General features: G+C 45.4%; 2 protein-coding genes across 3 annotated transcripts in view; one reads left to right on the top strand and one right to left on the bottom strand.

Annotated features, from left to right (window-relative positions):
- thtpa (thiamine triphosphatase) overlaps positions 1-27,676 on the top strand; it is a gene marked incomplete at its 5' end in the record, with an annotated part of 479,666 nt that overhangs the window by 100,701 nt on the left and 351,289 nt on the right. The window lies entirely within an intron of this gene.
- mpp7a (MAGUK p55 scaffold protein 7a) overlaps positions 1-27,676 on the bottom strand; it is a 125,410-nt gene that overhangs the window by 73,551 nt on the left and 24,183 nt on the right. For both annotated transcript variants that reach the window (XM_084034053.1, XM_084034054.1), the window contains exons 2-3: positions 21,249-21,418; positions 8,002-8,120 (exon numbers count right to left, since the gene is read on the bottom strand). In XM_084034053.1, the coding sequence (XP_083890179.1) occupies positions 8,002-8,120; positions 21,249-21,285 (156 nt within the window). In that variant the 5' untranslated portion in view covers positions 21,286-21,418. The remainder of the gene's footprint in view (positions 1-8,001; positions 8,121-21,248; positions 21,419-27,676) is intronic.

Here is a 27,676-nt window from a genome sequence, read left to right as displayed (position 1 = left end):
CCAGAAACCTTCAGGTCGGACCAGTTAGGGCTGACGATCTTTCTCCCACTCCTGTTACTAGATAGACCCACCGAAGCGGATCCGGTATCGGGGGCCTATGTTGATCCACCCGGGTCCGATCCGGAACACCTTGTCACAACCATGGCCTCGTAGACTAGACCGGGTTAGGGAGACGGGAAGAGGGGGGGATTACAGACAGACGTGCAGGGTTGCAACTAGAATAGCTGTGAAATGATATGTTTGCTCAAGGAGCAGAAAGAGAATAAAATAAGATTTGCTTTTTCTTCTGTTTCAGTGGGTCAGTTTACAAAGTGTTGGCTTTAACCATGACATGATGGCATCAGGTCCTGGACTTTGTGCTGCGGTTCATGAACAGGCCCGCACATGACAGTACCGTTCTCCATCAGGCTGCTGAAAGTCCAACCAACGACACACAAAGACCAGAATTAGATCGGACTCGACCGGGTCTCATCAAGAGGAGATATCAGAAGCGACAGCATCCAGTCAACATTGCCATTAGTGGTCACTAAGTTGAACAATCTTTAATCCTGGATCTCTTTCCCCAAATAACTTGTCTCAGGAAATCTTAAATGGTGGTTTAGTTACCAAAAATGTGAAATTTAATTTAGGAAGATAAACAACACACCAGTAATACCATTAGGAAGGTCTGCCAAGGCTTTCAGACATTTTTTTTCTGTCAAGATCAATTTATGCAGGGCAAGACCCTCCCTATAATCATTGACCAAGTTTACATGCACATTAATATTCTCTTCTATTATTCAAAATATGACAATATTCTGAATTTACTTCAGGTTACGTAAATAGCATATTCTGTTTGGATATTTCGAATTAGGCCTCATTAAAAATGTTGTCTTTATTAAGACATGTGGGATATGTTGAAATCATTTCTGGAAGGGTTGGCTTGGCCGTTTGCACTGTTGAACAAGTCTGGTGGAAAACTTTAGGGGAAAAATAGGATTTTAACTGGAATAGGCACAACTGCATGTCAACGAGAATATTAATGGAATGTTCCTACAACCAACTTTCTCATGTTTTGACTTTTCTCTTCTCAATACAATTAACGAGTGGTCCAGAGCTGTTACAGGACTAACATGTTTAATTAGTCTGCTGTTATCCCGGCCTTTAAAATCATTCCCCAACATTACAATGTAATGTAATATATTCTCTTTGTCTGGTTTGTCATCTATCGCCTTTTCATTCATCATATGAAACCACTTCTTGTTTATTTCAGTGACAGTACAACTCTCAGGAGACACAGCATTAACAGGATTTATTATTTTTCCTTATCCCTTGGCTTAGACTTGATAGGCCAAAAGCAGGACCCCAATATAGGACATGTGGGGCAGGATTCATCACCTTATATGGGGTGACTGGGGCACTCATTTTGCTAATTGACAGTTGCCATGAACATGCACTCATTTTGCATTTGTCATGTTCACGCTGGTCATTTAAAGTTATCTGAAGTCAGCACATTTCCTGGATCTGACGCGGCACACAAGTTCACCGTTCAAGAACACATAAGAAAAAATTAAGAACACTTGCAGGTGATCCAATGTCTGGAATAAAGGCAGTGATTGTAAAAGCCAATTCACATTCTTCTCATCCTGAACCGGTGTCCACTGCACTGAGGGCCTCGAAGACAATGGGTCATCAACTGATGAACAGGCAAATATCCAAATAACCCTTCCTTGACCAAGACCCCATACAGAGAGGCCTGGTGCCTGAGCTCACCTCCCATTGGTTGTGGGAAAAGGCCTGGAGAATGTGACAGCTAATTAAGAACAAGCAGTAGATCCAATGGACGAATGAGAGAGAAATAGAGAGACCAGGGCAGCTGGCCAATAGTCATGACAGCCACATCATTTAGATAGGGGATACATTTCCTCCTGGAGCTCATGGAGAAGGGAGCAGAGGGGCCCCTGACACACCTCCACAGACGCCAGGTATTCTGTCTGGCCAGGACAGAGCAGGACAGTCACACTTTTACACATCCAGCTAAAACCCCCAACGCACGTATTTTCTGTTTCTGCCTTCCAGCCTTTAACTTCGCACATTACAAACACATCAGCGAGGGAAGTGGCGTATCAATCAAGTAACTCATTCACGTGATGTATAGCAGCTATTGGCTTAGGAAGCAGGATTCTGGACGACTGGGGGCATAAAGCCAGGACAAATGCATCTGACTTATTGAATTACATCGGTTAGAGTGCTTTTGAGGCTGTCAATTCGGCATACATTTGCGAGGACTACCTTTAAAAGCTCCAGGTGAGCCCATGATGTCTTCAGGCAGTTCTCAGGCCATGTGGAAGCCATAAATACAGTATATGGCACCATGAACCTAATTTTCCATATTTTGCGTATTGCTCCTATGCTCCATGTCCTATTAAGATTGGCTTCATATCGCGTAGACCTTCTGGTTTCACTTCGTTTCATTTTCTTCTTCCAAAGGAATACTAAATCGGGGTCAAACAAAGTGACCTGCAATAATGGTTGTGGGAGTCCTCCAGAGATTTACCTTGATTACCAATACAGACATCTGACTGATAGAATGAGGACTGGTGGATCTGAATTCCTCTGCTCGTTTTCACTGTCCCCCCCCAGTACTGTAGACATGGTTGAAATCTATAAGTTTCAAGGTTATTCAGTAGTCACCAGGCCGTAAAGCAGCCGGTCTGCTGTATTTCCCCTTGTCCCTATCACAACCTTGCCTTTGGCCGGATCCATCGTCTATTCGTTGAGCTCCTTTGGCTCAACTCGGAGGCACTTGTTTGTGGACATTGACCGTGCCCTTTCGACTTCATGCTGTAGTCGACCATTAAACTCCTAGGAAAATATTTGGAAGGTAGCCTAAGCGCGGAGTATAACCTTGCAAGGAAAGGGGATTTATTTTGGATCCAACTGAGGTTGAGAACGTGAATAACCACCCGGCCTGTGTCAGAAACAATATTTTCTAACAAGGAAATGGCAACTTGATTCCTTTCATTTACAATCCTTACCACACCAAATAAGAATACAAGATTCTGCACTTGAAGATGAATTGAAGGTCATCTCTTTTTAAGGACAGAAGCTCCCTTCTCCAAAGCAGCCAGCAGTGATTTGCTCCAAAGCCATGAGGGTTCCTGTTCCCCCAAAATAATAAATACAGACATCAGAGGGGACCAGTGTGCAGGACGTCCTGACCACAGACAGTATGAGTGGATCTCTGAGGTGGTATAGGTTTACAGGCTGAGTCCTGAAACAGACTGTTAGCCAGGTTTTATTGTTGCATACAGGGCGTGGGGGCTTCAATGAATCACGGAGAGTTATAGCAGCAGGGGGAGAGGTTTAAAACGATTTCCTCTTTGTGATCTTCCTCGGTAATGGGGACATGTAGCATGGTTTGTTTTCAGGTGTGGAAAGGATAAGATAAGTGCCCAAAGGGCAAGTCTATGGTTGTTGTCAAGGAGTGGATTTGGTGGACATTACAGGGTGAGTCATAAAACTTGGAGGGCTACTTGAAGCAATGTCCAGTTATTCATGGGACACCAAGTCTGGTACTCAAAGAAAAAAAGTCCAGTTTGTCTGAAAATGAGCTCATTTACCAAAAATAGCTGAAACTTTCCACTTGGGTACAAACGTCAAGCTGCAGCACCTTTACATGTCATAAAAGGCTCGCGTCCGAGAAGAACAAAACTGGCGAGCCCACGTCGATGATGCCATGTAACAATGTTACGAGTGCCAAGCCTATTAGCAGCTAACGGGAGCAGAATTCAAGGGAAAACTGACTGACCACAAAATGAGGGATCTCGGGGCCTGGCTAAAGGGCTGCTGACAGAAACTTGGTCTTTAAGGAGAGCCCCACCTGAGGCAGGTGGAAATTGAATATTGTATTATATTTCCTGTGGCTTTTTGTGGAGCTGGAACTTGGCAGTCCAGCAGTGAGTGTGGTGGAATTTATAGAAGGCACACTTAAGTAGCTCCCTTTAATTGAAAAGAGGGGAACTGTCTGCATCGCTTTAGCTATGCTAGCTCGAAACGCCAGCCCTCACATTACATGTCAGGTGTGATGCAGCGCCGATGAAAACGCGGAATGAGGTGAATTCGTGAAAGATTTTAGAAAAAGTGTTTCATCTCTGTGATAAAATAGGATTAGGGCGAACATGATAGGCTGACCCAACCATCCGATGAGGGCAGTTGAGGAGAGACACGGAGAGCCTAGGTCTGGTTTAGTGCTTCATGTAGGTCCTCCTCTTTCTCGTCTGTCTTTCCATCTTTGACACCTTTTCCTCTGGTCCTTCTCTCTCCCTCCTCCAGACTGACCAGTAACTGATGCTTCGTAATTACTCAGGTGAGGCTTGAGCGTTTCCATATGAGCGACCCGGGTTGCCGAACCTGTCAGATTAACGTGATGTGTGTGTGTTTTCTCTCCACTGTTTAGTCATTTCCCAAAGTATCCCCTTTACAGCCTCGTGGAATAAAAACGGCAGAATCTGTAGAGATTTTGGTGGTGGGGCTTTTGAGGAAGGGGACAATTAAGGTTTTATTAATGGCGTGCCACTGACGTTAGCCATGTTATCCTGAATGTTGCGTCTGAGTGCCGGTCTCAGCTGTAAGGCGAGATGGTTGTTCTGTACTTATGTGTGTTTCAAAGTCTGCCCGTCTGTCCACTTGGCTCGGGGGCTGACAGGCTGGCTCACGTCTCGGTACCAAATAGAAAGAAGAGGAAACACATAGTTCTGCCTGTCTGGAGCGGGGGCAGTTTCCACTTGTGCCTCCACGTTAACGATAAGAGACGCTAAAAGCAGCTCGGTTTCTCTACATTGAATAAAAAAGGAAGAGTAAGAAGTAGAAAAAAAAAAAGGAAGAGTCAAAACAGGCTCAGTGTGGTGAAGAAATAATGTGGTTCTTTGATGTTTCACTGACGTATTTGATCATTTTGTGGCCGCGATGGCGAGACATGACTATAACTGTATTGTATTGGCGGTATTTATTCTGCCACGGTAGCAACAGTGAATTGGGTCACATTAGCTTCGAGACCTTAAATAATAGTTTTTGAATTGCAATGGCACGGTGCCCCAAGGGGAGAGACACTCAGTATCTTACTGGCACATGAACAAAGTGGTATTCAAATTTCACAACGCCATTTAGGGAGCTTATCATTGATATTCAACCCCTCTTTCATGCATGCACACACTCATGACATTTCAGCTCTAAGTTATTAAGTTCAAATTGGGCTTCCCTTAATAAGCAGTTTTAACAAAAAAAGGAAGGATGGAGAAACTGATCTCACTGCCTTTTGCCATTAGTATGGTTGGTATTGCAGAGGCATCTCTTCCCTGTATGTCCATTCATCATTATCTGCAGCTTGGGGACCACTAAGTGTGGAGTGGAGAACTGCCAGTTTTGGGCAAGGCACCGAACCCACAACCCCGCTCCCCAGGTGCTGAATAGTAGCTTCCCACTGCACCTGCGATGTTAAAATCTGATTTTTGAACATAACAGCACACTTGTAATGCCCCGCAGAAGGATATCCTTTTTGTTTTTGCAATATTTATGTACCGAGGCAACTCACACAAATACTGACACTGAAAAGATGCAGCTTTTTATATTATAGACTGTTGTAGACAGTTGAGTCGTAATCAAATGGAATCGTGAGGCCTGCGAAGATTCAAACTCCTAATCCTCTGGCAAATGGGACATGTTATCCCTCATGTTCTGAATCTGTCATGTCCATGCCTGGAATACATACAGGGAGACATCCAATTAGGGTACTTTCACAACCTCAGCTGGCTCCTCTCAATGGAAAAAAGCAGCAGTCCAGCAAATCACCCTTAAGGTGAGCCCAAAAACATCATGCAAAGAAAACTACGTTTGATTGCTCTGATCCATAATTTGATTATTTCAGTCACTACTCAAACCCCAGAGACGGTCCTCTAGAGAGTTTGCCCTTCATGCGTAGCTCCCTCCTCTCCACTGTAACTTATTTTTATATTTTGTGTATCTGACCATTCCCAAAAAAACACTTTGTTCCTTAGGAACATCACAAAAGAAAATGATGTAGAGATGAATTATTCTAGCCTTTGGTGGAAGCTTTCTGTGCTCCAGGTAAAGGGCCTGGTGTGGACACACTTGATCTCCTCTTACATGTTTAGCGAGGTATAATCAGCGGTGGTTAGAGGGCTAGGTGAATTGCTTGCTCCACCCTTATGCCTGGCTAAATATCACAGAAACATAATGCCACCTTCATTAGCATCATTCTATCTGCCCCACACTGTGCAGTGTTTTCTTTGGGGCCGGCCAGAATGAGAGCCTGAACATGCCCAGGCCCTGCCCATCATTATCCATGTTCAAGAGGCCTTATTCTTTGGCCATCCATAACAATCCAGGCATCAAATGAAACCATTCTGGTTTCCTCAAGTCCTGACATCGGGGTTTTGCCTCAGCCTCTGAGGTATGCCATAATTCGGGCACTTTTACACGCTCGCATTGGCGCATTACAACCCTGGATCCTGAACAACCATGCCTACATCGAAAATATTTCTTTAAAAAAGGGAGGGGATGAAAATTATGTCCATTTTTCTCTCTCAATCGTTTCTGTGACATAATGATTCTGGCTGGAGGGAAAGAGAGACCACCAAAGGGGGGAATATATCATGCCAGCACATGAAAACAGTGTTGGGCATTCCTTGGAAATGGAGACCAAACACAAAGGATACAGTCAAATGTAGCTCCAACAATTACAGAAGTTTTCTTTGCAAATTGAGTAACAAAGCATTCAGTTACATCAGTGAAGTAGAGGAAGAGCTGAAGCAGTTGTTACATGTATTTGCGGGTTGAATAGTGATTTAAAGCACAAAAGCCTTCCTGTTCTCTTTCCAGTAGCCGTAGAAGAAGAAAGAGATTGGTTGCCGACTTCGAGGATCCCAAGTGAAGATGAGGTTAGGGCAGACAGACAGACAGAATGTGTTACATTCATTACCTCCGCCGGTCTGCTAGCGTATAAAGATATGAAGTGTGCTCATCCTCTCCCTAAACTCTGCAGCTATCCAGTTTAACAGGCAGTAACCGGACCACAGGCCCATTCACGCTGGCAGAGTGGGAGTTAGAAGATCTGGGTGGGTTGGCTGTTGGAATGACAATAAACTTAGAAGTGTATGAATGAGACCGCACGGAAGGAGGCGGAATAAAGCGGGATTGAGCAAAGTGTGATTTATGTGAATAGGAAGACGTCGGATCAGGGGTAGGGGTTTGGATCCTGTCCCGTCCCACTAGAGGAAGGATGTGACCGTAAAAAGGTGGGTAACGTAGACGGAGACGCAGGTTTGAGGGAGATTCCAGATCCAGTGTTAAAATAGATACTGTCTGGCCCGAGACTATTAGAACTTCTCAGATTTTATGTGTTTTAAATATGTATTATTGAACTTATTAATACAGCAAGATGAATAATATCCAGTTACCTGAAGGCATGTCATATTTCTTCACCTCCAGACAAGAGCCTGCTCTCTCTCGTAACATAAAAATGAACAGATACTTGGTGTGGGATTCTAAACACATTGCAATTCATTATCTTTTTTCCAACTGCAAATTATGCAGTTTGTCAACATGTTTTTTTCATCTCACTTCAATCATTTTTATTGCAGCAAAATGTGTTTGTCAGTGAAGCAGACGGAGAGACCAACTTCTTGGTAATACCGCTGACTTTACCCAAGACCACACCAGCAAAAACTCAGCTCCATCTAGTGGAAATTATTACCAACAATTTCTATTTAAAATATAAATAGTTTACATCGTAAAAAATATATATATATATTGGCATTGCCACACAAAATATCAGCAGACAATGCAGTATCAATTTCTTCTCCCACCCATATGAGATAATGTGGTAAGATAATAGAAATAACTGGCAAATGCAATGTGGGAAATCTGAAAAGAAACACACTTAATTGCACCGGTAAGGGAAACCTTGTCACATGATTAAAAAAAGAAAGAGGCGAGTGTTACCTTGACCAGCGATTGGAGGCTTCTCTCCCCAAACATGTCCTGGAGGAAGGTGTTGTCCTCGGGGCGGCTGACATGGGGCTGCAGCTGGGAGGGCAGAGCCGCCAGCAGCTCGTACAGACCTGCGGACCAGCGGAAGAGGAAACAGAGGGTCAGCATGGCAGTGGGAGGTATGACTGTGATACATAAAGGAACATAAGTGTGCAGGGATACATGTACACAGACATTGTAGACATTCACATAAATAACGCTGCTCTTCTGCCCATCACTGGAAGGATAAGAAACCATAGATGCAGTAAAGCATCTCCCCTCCTCCTCTACTTCCCATCATTGTCCCAGCCTTTCCTGTTGTGTGAGAAACGCAACAAGAAACAACTCCAAAAAAAAACACGTCATGAGAAATTCCACTTTTTGATCAGTTGAAAAGTTCAATGTGACCCTTGTTGTTTTTTTAAAACTGTAAACAGATGGCACACGTGCCTCGGGAGGCTTTCCATCCACACACCCTTCATGCCTGCAAAGAATCAATCTCTTGAGCGCAGAGCATGTGTGTTTGCTAAACAGAAGTTTTGGAAGAAGTACTAAGGATGAGTTATGTGTGGCTGATGTGCTGCTTGTGTCAGTATTTTTTTTATATTTAAAGACTGTGAATTGTACGGTTGTGAAATGTCCTTTTGGCTGAAAAGAAGTGAATTTGCGGTACGTGATGAACGTGATGTCATGAGCTCACAGGGACAGTTGGCAGCTACATTCATCCGGGCCTACGTGATGGTGAAAAATAAACAGGGTGATTGGGTCAGCAGTAGGCAGGGGACGCATTCAAAATTTAATTTCACTATTATCCTTGATGGAATAATTGTGATTTCTGCTGTTATCAGATAATCAAAATATGATAATGTGATTAAAACTCTTAAAGTGCAACTTAAACATACCTATGCTCACATACATTGTGCCACAGATGAGGGGAGCTTTTTTTTTTTAGATAATTTTAGTGAAAAGCAATTAGCTAAACAGCTTTTTAAAGTAACTTGTGACAGGAGTAATGATGACCCTTACAATGAAAATTAACCGTGATCAACTTATTGCGAGTGTTAATTATCATGATCCATAATAATCCCATCCCTAGTGAGCAGCACCACCGCTCGAATCTGAAAGCGTTCAGAAGGACACATGCTGAAATCTGTAAAGCACTGTTGGGGAGTACTAACCGTATTATTAAGGAAATTAATATTTCAAATTCAGTTTGCAGAGAACCAGACTGGGGAGCTGATGGTTACGAGATTAAGCAGGTGGGAGGAGGTGAAGGACTTGGAGGGAGGGAGCACAAAACCAGCGAGAGATGGAGGCTCCATCCAAACACAACAGAGACTTGGAACATAAGTGATGGAGAGTAGTAGCAGATACTTGTTTGTTGCTCTGTTCTGCTCTTCAGGGTGGCTGTGGTCCACCAGACCAGGGGATACATTCAAAGGTCAGGCCCATACTGAGTGCAGTCAAGCTGGGTTATATGTATCAAAGGCCTCTTTATAAATGCCCCAGAAACGGCTCCCCCCTCTCGATTCAAACCCCTCAAACACAACCACACGGTGGTTGAAGCCCCTTTGAACTACTGTGATCATGTGAAGAAACTCTAAACACATTCACGGCGGTGCCATCGAAACGTCAAAACAAACTGAGGCGGCTTGGCTACCTCTCTGAGAGTGTCTTTCATCAGAGGACAGAGTGAAGGAGAGGAGGGGGGGTGGGGGGGAGGCGGGGGAGGACCACGGAGGCAACCGGAGTAATTCGGAGCTGAAAATGATTGATTGAAAACAATGGTTGACGTCGTTGGCTGCATGAATGACTGGCTGAGTGAACTGGCGGGGCTCTCCGACTGGGTTAGAGCAAGTGTGGGCTGGCAGCTCGGACCACTTGGTGGGAGAGAGCCACGGCTGACTAACTCCACTCATGTCCTGTGCTGCTGCTGGGCAGTCAGATAGATGGAGTGTCATCTGCCACTCTCAAACCTCTGCTTTCCATTTGGAGGCAATGTGGGGGTTTTCGGGGGTTTGAGCAGACGCACAGGATATATCAAGATGAGATTCCTGCCCTGTTCTGCAGCTCACAACGGCGATTCTGTGCAGCGTTAGCGCCTCATACCTCACCACTCCAACAGCTCTGTGGTACAGACAAGTAAGGGGAGGGGGGGGGGGGGGGGGGGGGCACTGAACAAGAGAGAGGGTTTTACACGCAACACATGTGCACCAGTCATTACAGCGACCCCCGTGGTTTTTACTCAAGCTTGCTGTGCGATATTGTCCCCGGTATGTGATCATCCTGACGCCTGGTTCTGCAGTCCTCATCACCAGAAAACCTTCCATCATTTACAACTTGGAACCCCCAACAGAAGATCTCACATAATATATATAAAAAAAGATTTAAAGAGACATGGGATGAGGTGAGGGGTTTAGGAAGGGCGGTGAAAGAGATATGGTAATGTCATTACTACTGGCAGCGCTGCGATACCGGTAGGAGGGGATGAAGGGAGCGAGGGAGGGAAGGAGAGAGTGAGAGTCTCTAAGCATTGTTCTCCCCAGGTGCAAAGTCCCCCCCTCCTGTCTCCCCTTGCAATGATTCAATTCTGTATTCCTTTTGACAATCCTCCATATTCATGCTAGGACAACCTAACAGCCCGTGTGATATGGGAAACACATCAGCTCCATTACCTGATCAGAATTAATTCCATAATGTGGGGAAAATGTATTTAAAAAAAGGCAAGGTACCCATGTGTTTGGCCTTCTGGGGTCACTATGTCAGGCTGAACCCTGTGAACCAGAGAAACCCCAGTTTCAAACAACAACAGAAGGAGCCATAAAGGAGCCAAGAGCTAAACAAGGACTCTGCAAAAGCTGAAATTAAATGTAAGAATGTATGGCTGGATGAGTGAGGAGGAGGAGAAATGGAGGCAGAAAGAGAGAGAAAGGAAATGAGCCAAAGAACAACCACAGTGGTGGTAAAAAATCACTGTGTGGACACTATAAAAAGTGGAAACAGAACGAAATCCGGAGCCAGATGTATGGACACATGTATAGGTCTGTAACATCAGAAACCATGTCCAGTACAGACAGTGGGAGACAAAATGAGAGAGGGGGAAAGGCGAAGGGGAAGAAGAAGAAAGGGAACAAGATTGCGCCAACCCTTCACCACTAAAGGGTGGACATTTCTTGCAGGGCTGGTCTGGCTTCATTTGATTTGTTTTGGCCAGACTATTCTGGACGCTTTCGTGCGGCGGCTGAGTGTAGCGGACCTGGCAGTGTCTTGTAGTGGTCCACTAGGTTCTGTTGTGGCTAGCGTTGGACCGGCCCAGCCCAGAGGTCCTGAAGACCAGCATGATGTTGCGCAGGATGGCCCAAACAGTCTTCAGAGAAACCGGAGAGTCCGGGGCCTCCGAAGCTTCCCGTACGGAGGAAGTGACCACTTTTAACTGCCAAACAGCACTTCCCCTCTCACGCCTACACCTCTGCAGTGGTTGAGGAAAAATAACAGTTTTTTTTTCCATAGATCCTTTTTATGTAAAACACAAAGAAATCCCACACAATGAAATGCATTAAACATGATACGCATCGAAATGCTATTCGCAAAGGTCAACCAACTGAAGGGGGGGGGGCTTTCTACAGCAATGCAAGATGAAGAAATTACAGGGATTAATCTAAAAACACGGGGTTTGCATTATAAGCCTCGTCGTGACATTGTAACTCCGGCGCCGTTTACTTACACGCCACACTCGGCCACATGTGCTGCCGAGACAAATTTATCAGTCTGTCCATAAGTTCACCTGCCGGCATGTACAGCACGGTTAGCGGAGGCACCCCACTTCCATCTTGTAACCGACCTACGTACAGAAAGACAAACTGTCTGGTGAAAATGAACTTGTTTCGAATACAGGAAATGAAGGCTGGGTTTCGACTAACCCCCAGGTGCCGAATGAGTTATTGACCTCCCTCGTATACCTTTCAGGGACTTTTAGAAAGGTACAATGTTCGTGAGGCTCACCAGACTACTGGGGGGAAGAGGACTGTGACAACTTGGGAGCTTTCTTAGCAGGTCAGTATTTCAAAACGCCACGTTGTTGTTGGACGTGCAAGGGCCATTTGTACGGAAAAACGGTGGCAGACAGGGGTGGCAGTAAGAGGAGCAGCTGCAACCTAATCCATTAGAGGCCTGATTTACCTTCTTAATCTCTGTCCGACAGAGGGGGAAAAGCTGCCTCAAATGCAGCAAAGGCAGACGGAGACAGAGAGCAACAGAAAAAACGACTTGAAGCAATAACAAATTCAACATCTGAGCCACATACTGACATGAATAACATCTGATTAAAGCATGTGTGCAGACAGAAGACGAATGATGACACTAAAGACGGCGGGATGCCATGAAAAGAGCGGGGAGTGATGGTTTTCTGCAACAGCAAGAAATAACAATTACAACGAAGATGATGATTCCTGCACTAATGTAAACACGCCTCGGTCCGAAGGGAGAAACGCGAGACAGACAGTGGGTGGGAAGATGGATTTAACCCGATTCAGGTGCCAAACAAAAGGAGAAGAGTTTAGGGCCACTTGTTCACAGCCAACACAGGCCTGATATGTCTTCAGCCCACTGCCCACACACAGCTTCTGTCCCTTCCTGAAGACCCCCTTTTTAAAACTTTCTCTCCACCAAAAGAGCACGGAATAGCAGAGCTATTATCTATTAGCCGTTTGGATTAAGTGACCGTGAGACTGTTGCGGCATCACCTACCAGACATAAAATTATATAGTATTACAAGATGTATTAGCCGAGCAGACGCTGTGATCTTTAAACATAATGTACAATGAGTCCAGCAGCGCTTTACTAGCGAGGAGAGACTGGCCCACGAACATAACAGCAGGAATTTGCGCTCCATTCAAGCCCACAAGCCTCCTATTACCAGTTCCAAAGACTAAACCACTTCTCCACATTAAAAAAGGTCAGGGGACTGAACCTTTCAATACCATCTTCAATGATATTTCTGTGTCACGGTCTCTGAATAACTCCATCGTTTGGGAGGGGAAAAAAAGAAAGAGGTAGTGGCTTTTGCAAGATGGTTAGCTGGGGCTCCACGGCATGGAAAAATGACTTCAGCAAGTACAGTGGGCCGGTCCAGGTGCAATCAAGCGTCACTCTGATCATATATCGACTGTTTCACTACCGCAGGCTGAACCCTGGATGGGTGTCATTTCAGGGCCTATAAAGAATCACTGGTCCTGGCTGAGATCATCCTTCATTCAGAGGGAGCAAAAAAAAAAGAAAAAAAAAGATCCAGGTTGTTATCGCAAGTTGCAGGCCAAGCTTTTCATCGTATTTTCTACATGCCATCAGATATCACGTAGAAAGTGCCTCGCCCGTCCTCTGCTCCATGCTTCATCACACCTTCACACTACAAAGGGCTGTCAGCACATTGAAAACAGAGCTCGGGACAAAAGTACAAGTCTAATCAACGTAATTGAATGCATATACTCGGCGGAATCCGTCAGCGGCCCGAGGGGCAGGCGGTGTTTTCAGCTACAAGGGTTTCAACAATCACACCGCAGACAAGAGAGACCTGAGTGGAAGCACCTGCAACACGGCTGGAGTAGGGAGCTCGGTATCTTGTCCAGGTCCAAGCAGTTAAACTCACAAATGATATATAATGTAGGGAAAAGATAGAAGAGGGGACAAATTAATAACTGAGGAAAGACGAAAAGGTCAGGAATCTCTGGGCAGGCAAAAATACGATGACAGAGATGGTATGATGGCGGATGAAGATAGATATATGAGAGGTGGAGGATAGAGTGCCAGTCTGGTGGATGCCAGGACGGGAAGGTCCAGGAGTCTGTGGGAAGGCTGAGTTTGGCCGTTCAGAACTTCTCTTTCCCCACATGGAGATGAAAGGCCAGCGTTTGGCCCAGCCCACGCCGGCTAAGCTTAGATTCGTTCTAACATGGTCGACAAGACACAGCAGCCACAACAAGCTGGCCTCGTCCAAACGACCTGCCACCTCTGCTTACTGTGGCGGCGCAACAGCAGCAGACTCTCTGGCTCGGGCCAGCATGTTCTGTCCAAAGCCGTGGCCCGCTACTTATTTCTAGCAAGTCTTCCAGGGATATCAGAGGCAGACAAGCCAATACCACCTGAAAGGGTTCAATTTGATCATACATTAATAGTGGTACAAATTTCTGCTTTAAATCTTACACTCAAACCCTTTCGCCGTCTCGCTCTCAAAGTCGCAGGCTGTTACTCAACATCCCATTGCCTGGTTGTCAAACAGCAGCGCATGGTCTGTAAAAGTTGTTTTCAGCTTCTTTTCTAATGCAAGTGAGCACGTCCTGCTCGCCAATGACGGGTTTTAGTAGCATGTGTGCTTTGGATGGGGAGAGTGGAGGATGTCATCCTACCTCAACAGAAAGAGAAAGAATTCTTCATATTCAAACAAATAAAAGTCATCATTCCTCACTCTCAAGTCGCACTCACTTGATTTCTTTCTTTTACATCTGCTTCCTTTGACTGCGTTTTATTTTTTTGCGAAAGTGATGTGGAAATTTTTGTTCTGATGTAACTGGAAACAGGGAGCTCTTCCAGTGGCAACAAATCGTTGTGTTTCAGTACTGTATCACTGCGGCACCGAGCCGGCTGCTGGCCAGGGACCACGACAAATGGAAGCTCCCGGAGGAACGCCTCCCCCCCAATAGGCGAATGCCTCCCTCAACCCTCCCCTATGTCTGAAACCGGCCGAGGCCAGATGCTCCGGATTCTTGACATCAGGATGGAAATATGTACTTGACAGAGAAAAAAAAACCCAATACGGCCGTATTCTTATCATATCGCTCATATCATTCAGAGAGTTGTGTTTCCATGTATGCATTTGTTCTACACAGACGTTCCACGGGTCTGTGGAAGCAATAATGCAGGGAAAGCCACAAAGCGCCTCACCATAGGAATATCTGCATCTCATTACTCGGTATCCTCGTAGAGACATCACCTTTTCCAACAGGCGGAGTTCAAGAACGAAGAGAATACGAAGGCTGGAATCGCTCATCTATCGCTCCCGCACAAACATGCACACATGCAGCCAGTAAGTTATTAGCGTGTCTGGTAAAAGCGTTGTCCCATCGCAACATTTCCATGTGTAGTCTTTCATGCGAGTGTCGCCCACCTCCTCCGCAGCTGCGCATGGCTGCACCACCCTTATCTTTAAATGCTGTGCGGGGGCCATAAACCCCGATAGAACCCGCAGGTACAGGTTGGAATAACACAGTTAACTTTAATAAGGTTAATAAAAGGGCACCGGGTCTTTAGAAGTGCTGCTCGAGAGTGTGCGCGCAAGGATTCAGGCTGGTCTCGGGTGTGTGGTTTAAGGGGCACCATGCAGCGTCTCTAATGGGGGGCACATGGAGGACTTGTCAGCAGGTTGACGTAGCAGCAGTGTTGGGCACGTCAGTCTGTCAAAGACGACAGGTTTCACGACCACCAATTAGATGATCACACCAATGTTTGATCGCTCACTGAAACAACTTACAGCCTGACTGAAGCTGAAGTTTTGAGGCTGGCACTAATAAAAGAGTAACAAAAAAATGTAATATCTATATGCTGCTTCAGGACATCTTTATTTTCTCATCTTCAAACAACCTGTTTATGCTTTAAATGTGTTTGTACTTTCCATCTTCTGTTTATTTGTGCTGAAGACAAACTGCTTTAATTGCTCTTTATTCCGATGTAACTGAATTGATTTATTATCTGGGTTATTGTATCCAATTTTCTTGTATAACAGCTGGGGGTGTGGGTTAGAGAGGGTGAGCAAGCTGTCTGTATCTGTGTATTTGTAGTGTATGTTTCTTATGTAATGCTGTTTTGTTTGTATGTGTTTTACAATTTTGTATTTGAGTTTATAGGACCCCCTTTGTGTAAAAGTGAAGGCCCTGATTAAACATGTGAAGTCAGATATAGCTATCATGGTAGACAAGGGAAAAATAGAGTCTGATTTAAAAACAATACATGTATTTATAGATTAATTGATTGATTATTTAAATAACCTTATGATTATCTTATTGAAGACAATTTGATTGTTTTTTCACTAAAAAGGATGTTCACTAAAAAAAGATGTCTTATCTGCGAGGCAATAAAAACATTTGTTCTTTCACAAAAAGTGACACCAGTATGTTAAAGTTTTAAGAGAGTGTAAGAGTTTTAAGCATATTTTTATGAATATCGGGATAACAATCACAATTAATTCGGCCAAGATTATCATGACATGAAATCTTCATATTGTCCCACATCGAGTGTGGCCCACTGCTCTAAAAGAGATTTCATTCTAGTTGTCCGTTCTGACATTCTGTCTCTCCCCCACAAACGAATCGTAAAAATGCAATCACATAACTGCAGAAGCAGGGAGGAAATGGGGCTACGAGGAGCAAACACCCACTCTCACTCCAGGAGGCTTGCTGACCTCTGGATGACATAAACCAGATGTTGTCTGGTTTGAGGGTCCGAGGGTCTCTGGTGGGACAGCAGAGACGTTCGGAGCTCCTCATCTGCAGACAGCCACCTGCCATTACTGTACAACCCTCATCAAGTGATGGAGCAAGTAATAACTGAACGGACTCCAAGTCCCACGCACCAGTGCATGCATGCTTAGACACACGTGGACACGTATGTAGTAGACGGTCAATTTCTTTGTCATAGATTTCAATGGGACAGCATTGATGATGTGGAAATATCAGTGCTATTGGGTTTCTGTACATGTTTCTGTCATGGCAGCAGGACTCAACGCTAACTTTTAAAAGTGGTTGCCAGGGGGGATTTTTAGTCACCTTACATTTTGAGTGATGAAGATACGATGGAGTTATATGTCAGCTGGAAGGAATGCTTCAACCACTAAATGAGCATTTGTCAGTTTGTAGTCATTTGTCAGTCTCACTCTTGTGCAGACGTGCTGCTCATCTGTGCGAGGACGTTTTTTTTAAATAGTGAGGTTTTAACGAACATTTTTGGGAAGACTGGCTAAATGAGGCTTGGATTCTACGGCATGCGTTCAACAAGACGAGTTTGGAGTGTTCAACGTGGAGGCATGCGAGAAAAAATAAGTTTTCCTAGAGAATTCAAGGTAGCACAGGGGTGAGCAGTATTCAGCAGTACAACATTTGTTTTCAGGTTCACCTGGTTCTTTGTATGTTGAATCAATTTGCATATTTGCTTGTGATGTTAGTGAAATTGTTCAGCTGAAACAGGTTCATCTGCAGAGCCAGTTAGTGCACACAGGTGCAACGTTGTCTCGTTCTGGTTCTGACTGTTACATATCACTCGTTTATTATACCATGGGATGCACATTTGGTTGTTTGCTATCCCCATCTTTAATATGTTAACAAAAACAATGTTGCAACTTGCCTGTTATAACAACCAGGCCAAGAATTGGTTGCCAATTTAAACCTGGCAACCCTTACTGTCGAGCCCTGGTTTTTAGTGTAAATGCAGCAGAAAACAGAAAACCAGTGTAAAAAGAAAAAAGAAAAAAAAAAAAACTCAAAATGTAACCTTGCAGCTAATGGAGCTCAGTAGGGAGATAAACGGCGTGTAGCAGACAGAGGAGTGGGCTGAAATAAACTGAGATGAGCCGAGCCAAACTGAGCGGAGGCGTAACAGTTATCTGTCCCTGACTGAGCCCACAACAAAACTCCATCACTGCTGAACAGGAGGAGAAATGACTAAACAGCAGCTGTCTGGAGGAGAGAGAAGACCTGGAAAGCAGCTGCCTAGCTTTTTAGAGATGTGTGTGTGTGTGTGAGGAGGGGGGGGCTTCAGAGTGTTCAGCTTAATCTGAGCACAGTTGACTTATGGTCTCTGCGGAGCTGGCTTCCCATTATCAGCCCTGTGAAGTGTTTGCACAATTAGAAGCTCATTTTCTATCTCTTCTTGGCCGCCTTATTAGAATGTGAATTCATGTGTTTGTGTACGCGATCCCAAGAATAACAGCCAACAAAATGTCACATAAAAGGGTGCTAAAGTGTGGCGCGGCGCGTTCTGGACAGTGACGGATGGAGAGTAGGGGTTGGACACACTCAGACAAAATGTTTCAAACACCAAGAGCAGGGCCAGCATCATCAACTACAGCCCCGTCATTAATCTGCTAGGCATTTATGAAAAAAACAAAAGTCACAGTGAAATTAGTCTACAGTAACCTAATCAGCAAGACGTTCTCCTCAGCACTCCCCATGGCCATATAGTCCGTTTTCCAACTTTTTATTGTTTTTCAAGTTTATTTCCTCACCTTTTTTGGGGGGTTTCATTTATTAGAATTTAATCCACACAGAGGCCTGTTGTTTGTTCGGGCTGAGACGAGAGAGAGAGAGAGCGAGAGATGGTATGATCTTACATATGCCCTCTGTTTGTCTGCCCAAATGTTTGCTCTCCAAACACTCCAATAATGAGCATTTTAATACGATCCACACACACACACACACTTATGCGTTCTCCTGCACCAAATCTGGTCATGAAATAGGAGAGCTGCTTCGAAAAGAATGGTTAAATTAATGATAATATTTTTTCCCCATTATGTTAAAAGCTGCAGCACGGTACTTCATCTTCTGTGTGAGTGTAGTGTTGAGGGGTCTGCAGATGGCAGGGCCACTAATGAAAGGTATAAGGCACTGGCAAGATCCAGTCATGTCTCTGTAATTATTGGCACATGTGGAGGAGGTATTGTTAGTCTCTGTGGATTTATGCTCGTCTGCAGAGGTGTTGCTACCTACACATGCCAAATCTCCACAAGTGCGTGGCGGGTCCTGCCATCGCTGATGTGGACGTCCTCTAAAAGTGAGACTACACGTCAGCCACTTCAAGCTCAAGTCCGCTGCCATAAATACAAGAATGCAGACGTGATTACCGCCAGTGATATTATAAAGTCGTTGTGCTTTGAAGACGCACCAAAAGCTTGACACCATTTCAATGCATCCATATGTTAAATATTATTTTTCTCATATTCTTATAATGCGGCTAAATGTTATTTCGCCTCGCTTTTTGGGGAGCTGTCACGCCGTTGCACACGTACATTTACAGCCACAGATTGTGTGAAAAAAAATTCCTGAATGTTGCGCCTGCAGACCAGAGTCGAGGAGTAATATACCGAAGAGCCGACGGGTTAAAGCTGAAGTTTGATTTTGATGCAAATGTTGTTGATTTAGAAGGAATGTGGCACAACGCAGGTTAATTGATTACTCTAAATTGCCCGTAGGTGTGACTGTGAGCATGAATGTTTGTCTGTCTCTACATGTCGGCCCTGTGATAGATTGGCGTCCTGTCCAGGGTGAACTCTGCGTTCGCCCAATGTCAGCTCGGCTCCAGCCCCCCCGCGACCCTGAATACAGGATAAACGGTAGACGATGGATGGATGGATGGATGGTGGCACAGTGTGAATGTGAAAAAAATCAATTAATAATCAGCATCTCAATATTGATAAAAAAATTACCCTGATTATCATATTGGCCGTAAGGGTGCAGCTCTACGTTAATTGTGGGCAGCAGGGTGCTCTAATGTCATGTAGTTGCTATTAGTAATTATAATACCAATCTCTCAATCTGTGCTGTTGTTTTCAACAACAACATTTGACTGCCAAGTGATTTATTTTTTTCGATTGGATGTTTTTTCGAATTGATCACGGGTTACTTGAACTTTTAAAACATAATTATAATGCCTGGGGGGGGGGATATATTGGGATCAAGTGATGAATTTCCATCAGAAAAATTTGCTTGCAGGAGAGGATACGAGGACATTGTGAAAAATGTACATTGCTATCAAATATACATGTATATTTATTTAGCTAACAAACTGTTAACCCGAACTGTAATCCATCCACATCATAAAACTAACAGAGTAACAGTATTAGTAGAGGAGTAGAGGCTCAGCGATGACTCCTTCATACATTGTGGCATGTTGCTTTCTTCAGTACACCATTTAAAGTCTCTAACGGATCTGACCGAGACCAGATGCCGCTGAAAGCTTTGTGTCTTGCAGCACACCATGAATACGACACATTTTCCATCATCCAAACGGAGCTTCATCTCTTAATTCAGCAGCATTATTATGATACCAGGAGTAATACTACCACCATTCTGTGTAAACGCTGGTACTACGCCAGCTAGTCCCCATGCCAGGCCGGCCACAAGTCTCTGTGACTTCACCGGGCCTGGAGATGGGTGACCTAACGTTTATCCATAATGTTCATCGTGTTTCACCTGCGCACACAACTTCACAGGACCATCACAGGGAAGCAGGGGAGATGGGCCGGAGGAGTCTTTACGTGTTTTATTTGGAAACCCGAGCCCTTGCCGGTAATTGCCCAAAATGACTCTAATCGTAATTGACGGTCTGGCTTTCTACTTTGTCTGCACAAATTTCCAGGACGACGGGGGCTACGGCAACTCTGTAAAACGTCTGGACGAAGAAACGCACACACTCTTTATCCATCAGGGCGGGACATAATGTCCTTCCTCCTTTTGTCCTTTTGCGATCCTGCGCTTCTTGGGTCCTCGGTGTGTGTGTGTGTGTGTGTGTGTGTGTGTGTGTGTGTGTGTGTGTGTGTGTGTGTGTGTGTGTGATAATGTAGCCGGCCATTAAGAGAGGAGGATAGTGCTGCTGAGGGGAGAGCTGGTGATTTCTGGCAGCTGTCTTGGCGTTGACATGCTTGACGTGTTCCTCATTCTGACATCACACGCACACGCACACGCACACACACACACACACACGCACACACACACACACACACACAAAAACACACACACACAATATCCTCAGAACGGTGCAGACAAAACCATAGAGATGGAGGGCGGTACACATATTTGGACATCATTTTTGCTCTCTGTTGTAAATTGTGCAAATATTTTAAATGGTGTTTTTCATTTGGCAGGGAATAAAATGAAGTGAAAATGGACTTTGGTTTATTTTCCACAGTTTTAAAAGGTCCCCTCCAGCCGAGAAAAAGCAGCCCGAGACGAGTTCAGAGTAAATCACTGTCATGCCACCAGGATATACTGACTCTTAAATAAAGCTATATTAACTTTAAGGCTCACACTTGGTGCTTGCAGTCATTTTCATCTGGTTGTGCACTGATAGACTAAAAAAAAAAGCAAAATGCTTCTTTATGAGTGTGTTTTACTGGTTGTGCGTGTTGTGTAGAAATGCTTGTGTTTCAGATTGTGTTCCCGGCCGAAGGGTCTGTACAGTACCTGGCTCGTGGCCGGCTCCGGTGGCCAGGGCAGGCATGGCTCCTGCCGGCTGCTTCCTGGTTCCCCTCAGGCTGTGGAAAATGGCAGCAGTGCGTTAAGAGTAGCGAGCTCCTCGGCAGCTCTCCCCAGGGACCGGCTGAATGTGAGGACAGGCTTTATGCCATGGAGCCCTGCAAGAGAACAAGATTTTAGAGCCTACTTGTGAAGTGGCAGAGCGGCCGCATGCACGTGTGTCAGTCAGACACTGTGTTCTGTGTTATGGGATCTCGTAGCCGCAAGCAGCCACGGATGTGAAAATCTACCGTACTGGCAAATGTATGCATTTGTGTGTAGGTGAGCCAGCGATTGACAGCGAATGACTCACTGAGTGTGTGTGTGTGTGTGTGTGTGTGTGTGTGTGTGTGTGTGTGTGTGTGTTGACAGTACGCTCACAGTTGAATCTGGGTGTTTACAACTAACACTTCCCCCCCCCTAAGCTGCTGAACATCCTGCTTTGTACATGAGCCAACATCACCTCACCCAGCAAACCCTCAAACACTCATGACACACACACACACACACACACTTTTATTCAGCGTCCAGCGGAAACAAGGGAAACTTTATCCGCCGAGGGGAAAGTAAGCAAGCGAATGCAACAGACCTGTGAAAAATCAAACAGGCGTGGAAAAGCAGCGCTTCGTAAATAATGGCACTCAACTGGAAAGCCAGATAGAGCAGGGACAGGGAGAGAAGGGGATGTAGGAGCCCGTGGCTCATTGAAATATCCCCCTGCAGTGGATGAACATGTGCAGACACACATAGTAGCGTACAATAAACTACTGAACCACAACAAGAGGAGAGCCGTTAATGTGTATAATAATTCCTTTACAGCTGTGTACATTCGCCTTGCTCGGGGGGTCAGGGACGGTCCGCTCCGTGTGGGAGGATCCTCTGGTGGGAACCCTCCACGGCCCTGGCTGGCACTAGCTGGGCTCAGGTTGGAAAGGCTCGGGGTGAAGGTGCTACAGCACCCCTTACCCAGATCTCACTGTGCCCCGTCTCCCTGCATGGTTAGGGTCGTAATTTCTATGATGAAAATCAAAGGCTGAAAACTTTTTTGGGGCATTTATAATACTAGGTGTACAATATGACAGGGGATGTGATTTAAAGGGTTAAAAAGGCATCTTTAAATGCATGTTAAACAATCGTGATCTCAATAGTGACCAAAATCATGATTAAAATATACTACCGGTGACTTCTGCTATAATCAAGCAGCATTTTTTCCCAACATACATTCATGTAATTTATAACAGCCTCCCTCCCTAGAAACCTCAACCGTTCCAGCTCCGTCCTGTCTCCAGTAAAAGTGCTTTATCTTAAAAAGGGAGAATGGAAAACAATTAGGTCTGAGCCTTCGTTTTTTGTTTTTTTTTAACGGCATGCAGCTTAATGATCCATTATATGTCATCTCCCATGTGCTGTGTCCCAGTCAAGCTCCGTTACCTAAACTGCAGAGCCTTGGGGTCCTGTTAGTTGTTCACTTCACTGGAAGGAAATGCTCAAAATAAACACCAGCAGTGAGCTAAGCCACATTCTGTGTCTCCCATGTTGAAGAGTGTTGCAAACACTGGCTCCGATGGACAATGAGTCACTTGGCCGGGGACCGCCAAGACACCTGCGCCCTTCCGGCTCATTAGGACCCTCCTCCATTAAAGGTTAGGTGGTGTCGGCCACACACACTTGGAAGTTTGAAACGCTGTGACTTCACCATCACAGTGTGGCCGAAAAAAAGACCGGAAATTCAAAACAAATGGGTTTTCTGTCAGGAATCTCTCGCTCGGCCCCCGCGGAGACAGGAGTGACTATTTCCTGGCGTTTTGCCTCACATGTGTACAAACACACAGCGGCCGGGTATCAAACCTGCCAAGACTGCAGCCCACGTAAGCAAAAACGCCACCACGCCTGTCTGACATACTGTGATGTGAACTCACCTCCGGGCCCAGCAGACCCCAGGTGGAGCCTTGTGGAAAAAGCATCTCCACAATACAGTCCAGAAGATGCCTGAGTGCAGCAGGTAAGCAGGCCATTAGGAGCATATCAGAAAAATATATTTTTCTTCTGGATTGAGATAGACAAAATATGGTGCATTCATTAAACGGCGCAGGATTGATTTTCCACCGAGAGGCGATCTGGGATTGAGAAACCCGCTGCTATGTCACGCCAGCACCAATTTGTAGGCCAGAATTGTCAGTCGTTTGAAAAAAAAACCCTGGTGAAATCGAACTTCAGTGCTGTTCAACTCTTACTCTATACTTCAATAAAATAGGTTGAGAGGACCAGCAGAGAAGGGCACCGGCGCCTCGAGCAGTGACCACAAAATGTCTCCAGCAGGCCGGTTTGAACAGGGGATCGAACCTAACAGCCGCTGCGCCCGTGCCAAGAGAACTGACCCGTGTTAAATCAGTTCAGTGTTTCACAGAGAGGGCCGCAGCACGCTTTTACCAGACGGCTTTTTGTGATTGGAATGACAGACTTAAGAAAAGACGAGGGACATGAATAATTTAGGTATGCCGTGCTGTAATATCAGTCGTTTGCCTTTAGTTGCATCCAAAGGGGAATGACCACATATTCCCCAATCTGAGGAGGGATCCATCTTTCCATTTGACGAGCTTTCTGAGGGCCAGGATGCATGCCGCAGAGCTGGGAACACCTGGGGCTTTTTAAAGGGCCCAAAAGGATCATAATAGACGGCCCTGAAGAAACATTCTCTGCTGTCAGAATGCTCTAACCATGTCTGTTCAGATCACACAATATCAGATGGTCGTGGGGAGGGTAACGCTACACTTTACCATGTGGACCAGAGATGGGGCACGCTTAATTGCAACGCGATGTCCCTCCCTCGAGTCCGACATCTTTAAATGGTTCTGCCACCATCTAGTGGGGGCTTCCGTCACTGCAGGTGACGTTCACCCTGAAAACCCACTTCTCCCTTACAAAGACCTGCATGTATGCATGTCAGGAGACGCTACCTGCGGCTTCTTCGTCTTGTTTCGAGTGTGAAACCCGAGGTCGAATCAGTGTTTAAAGAGAAAATAGCCCAGGGTGATGGATGGATGGGTGGAGGGATGGAAACAGAGAGGTGTAGAGGACTGTTTTTCTTCCCCTTTTTTCGATAACAAGCCTGTCTGTCCAGCTGGGAGCACGGGGTGGGGGAGCACGGGGGTGGGGGAGCACGGGGATGGGGGAGCACGGGGATGGGGGAGCACGGGGTGGGGGAGCACAAGGGTGGCGGAGCATGGGGTGGGGGAGCTTGGGCGAAGCTGTCCAACTCTCAGCTGGATGTTGATGAAGTTTGTGACGGGAATAACAGTCGGGAGGTGAATGACTGACAGTGAAAAACACTGGAAGACCGGTCGTTTTGGAGGGCCTGTTAACACTTGGAGAGTATGCTTTGAGTTAAGAACTTCATATCAGTTTTACTATTCTTCCTTTTTGCCTCTTCCCTTCCGCCCGAAGGCGGACTGGACTGTGAAAATGAAAAATTGCCAAAAGACGACAAGGTCCTCAGGGCAACATGTCATGGTCCGGGGCATTCACTGGGTTCACTGGGGTGGAAGGGTTCTGGGCTCATGCTGTCTCCATCTAGACCGGGACAGGAAGTGCTACAGCAGGTCAACTCTGCCATTCCGCACCACTGAAATCTCCCCGGGGTGCTACTGGGGTGTTGGGTTTTACTGTCAGGGATTGTCCCACATCAAGTGACAGGAAGGCCAGCTACTGGCCGGGGTTTTTACTGGGCCACCATGAATGACACGGATCATCTCCAGCGCAATGACAGGCGCCCATCCAAAGCCAACCCTGTCACACTTTCTCTGGTTACAGCTCAAAGGACCAGTTTGCTCCAAAACGACCCGCCAGCTTCAACGTCTGCTGCTCCGCTCTGATCTGCTGAGTTTATCTAAGCCGATTGATAGAAGATCTATCTGGCAGTCCGTGTGACACCTGCTCAGGTTACCAATTCTTCACTGTCTGTCGCAAGGCTTTGGTTCTGCACTTATCTTAGGCTTCGCTAAAATGAAGCTCTGGTTTTACTGTCCAATGTGCTGCTGCTTTTGTCTTCACAAATATCTCTAATACGACCTATTTCAAGAAGCTTCTTCGCACAATGGTTTGGATTTAAATAAGTAATTAATTCTGATCAAAGAATAAGCAAACAAAATGACAGATTTGAGGTTGAACACCACACCAGCAACACCTTTAAAAATAGATGGTCACACACAGGTTCAGAGGGGCAAAACAATGCAGGAAACTATGACCTGAATCCACTCCAGAAGACCCATCCTTCTAGTTCTTTGTTATCCAGCATGGCAGCATCCAAGGCTACAGATGGTGCTTAACAGCTGCACGTTGAAGGGTACACTATCTTGTTTTTGCATGTTGTTGTGCTCGCATAAAGGTCAGCAGCGGCAGCACACAATCTCCCGGTTCACGAAAACAGGCTTCTAAATATTTGTGCTGCGATGCTGTTGAGAGTTAGAGGTTGACGTGACTGATGTGATGCACTACCATGTGGATGAAAAAACAAAAACAAATAACAGTTCCTTTTATGGAAAACTATGTTCCTTTACTTCAAGCCCCATTGCCGAGCTCCAGCGTTGGGGTATCGGGTATGGGGTGGCTGTGAAGACAGATTGGATGTAAAATCAATTTGTATTTCAGCTACTCGACATCATATTGGCTTGTAGGAACCGCAAAGTGCAAAGTCAGACAGACAGAAGTAGGTAGAGTTACAGCCACATGCACACGGCCATACACGACACAATCATAAGAGTATAATTGCAGTGTATTCAACTGTGGTGAGGGCGAACATTCATTGACACACGGGCACACGGTGGAACTGCATTTCAATGGGCTGTGCATAATTGCAGTGTATTAAACCGTGGTGGAGGGGAATGTTCATCCACATGACATTTTGAAACTGGAATACCATTACAAGGGGGGGAAAAAAGAAAATCGAAAATCCTCCTGATGCCAGTGGTGCAATAGGCAGCCCTTTGCTCTGTTTCTTCTGTGGAAAAACACATCGCTGAATAATGTCTTTCTCCTGCCTCGCTGCAGCCCTGCCAAAATGTCACCGCGTCGATTCCTATTAGGCGTGAGGCGCGTGACGCTGGCGGGACGGGGCTGTGTTTTCAGGCGCGTGCCATACGACTTCTCGTTAATAGCCGTTAGCTTTACGAGGGATTGGGGTTGCTTAAATTAAGACTCAGCGGTACCTGGCACGGACGATCTTCCTGGAATGAGTGGCTGCAGCGGAGGAGCAGCAATAACGATGAGCAATGGGAAGAAGGGCATTCAAACCACTCAGAAAGCATGTGGAAACAGATTAGGGGAGCAAATGTGGAATATCAATGAATGCTATTAACCCGTGACGAAGGAAAGCACGTATCAACAGAAATGGCTTCATGCGATGTGAAAGGTTGACAGCGGACTGGGAAAAGTGGGCTCTCCTCTCTTGGTCGCAGGTGGGGGTTTTATTTTTTTCAGTTTTTTTGACAGCTCAGAATGTGCCACATGTTGCTCATAAGCATTCAGTCTTTCCACATAAAACACATCTGCTTATGTGTATGTACTCTATGTACACGTGTGTTCTTAGCACATACACAATCTGTGTTTACGGTCAACCTGTCTTTCCAGACAGATGAAGTCATTCAGACGCCTCAACACACAGCCGGCCGCAGCATTTCACATTCAAGAGACATCCATGTCATTTACAAGAGAAACGGGAAGATGTTTCAGGAGCCCGGGGTTCACTGATGTAGATATGAGACAGGGTACTCCAAGAGAATGGAAGGTGACAGACTAGAAGTCTGTAGCGTAGTACATATTTATTACAGAACACTACAATGAATGTCTGTCGGATGTGTCAAACTGGATTTAATGCTTTACCACTATGTGGTTTGAAGAACTAGTGAGAAAACAACCAAAGTCAAAGCAACAAATGGCAAGGCCAAAGTCCTTACAATATTCCTGTGAGCACAGAAAGACCTACAGATCAAACAGACGTTCCACAGAAGTTATACTATCGTAGGTCATGAAGACAACAAACAAAACGGGCACAAAAAGCTGTGCAGGGAACTTACCAGGACACTTTCTCCCTGCAACCGATCAGCGGGCATGCTGCCACCACACTATTACAGCGCACGCAAGCTAAATCCTCCCATACAGGAAGACAGCCGCCCACCAGGTGTATCAGCTCACCTGAACAGACCTGAAAGTCAAGTTTTTTTTCCCCTAAAGGCTCACAGTGCTCCACCCTTCTTTTTTTTTTTTTAACCTCACACTACAACTCAATTGTAAACAGAGAGAGTGCTAACCAACGTGACCCTGGTATAATGAAGGTTAATTTATTTTAGTGTTTTTTTTTCTCTAAAAAATAAAATAAAAAC

This window comes from Eutrigla gurnardus, assembly GCF_963514095.1.
Source record: "Eutrigla gurnardus genome assembly, chromosome: 18".
Classification (NCBI taxonomy): domain Eukaryota; kingdom Metazoa; phylum Chordata; class Actinopteri; order Perciformes; family Triglidae; genus Eutrigla; species Eutrigla gurnardus.
This window is presented reverse-complemented; position numbering and strand designations above follow the sequence as displayed.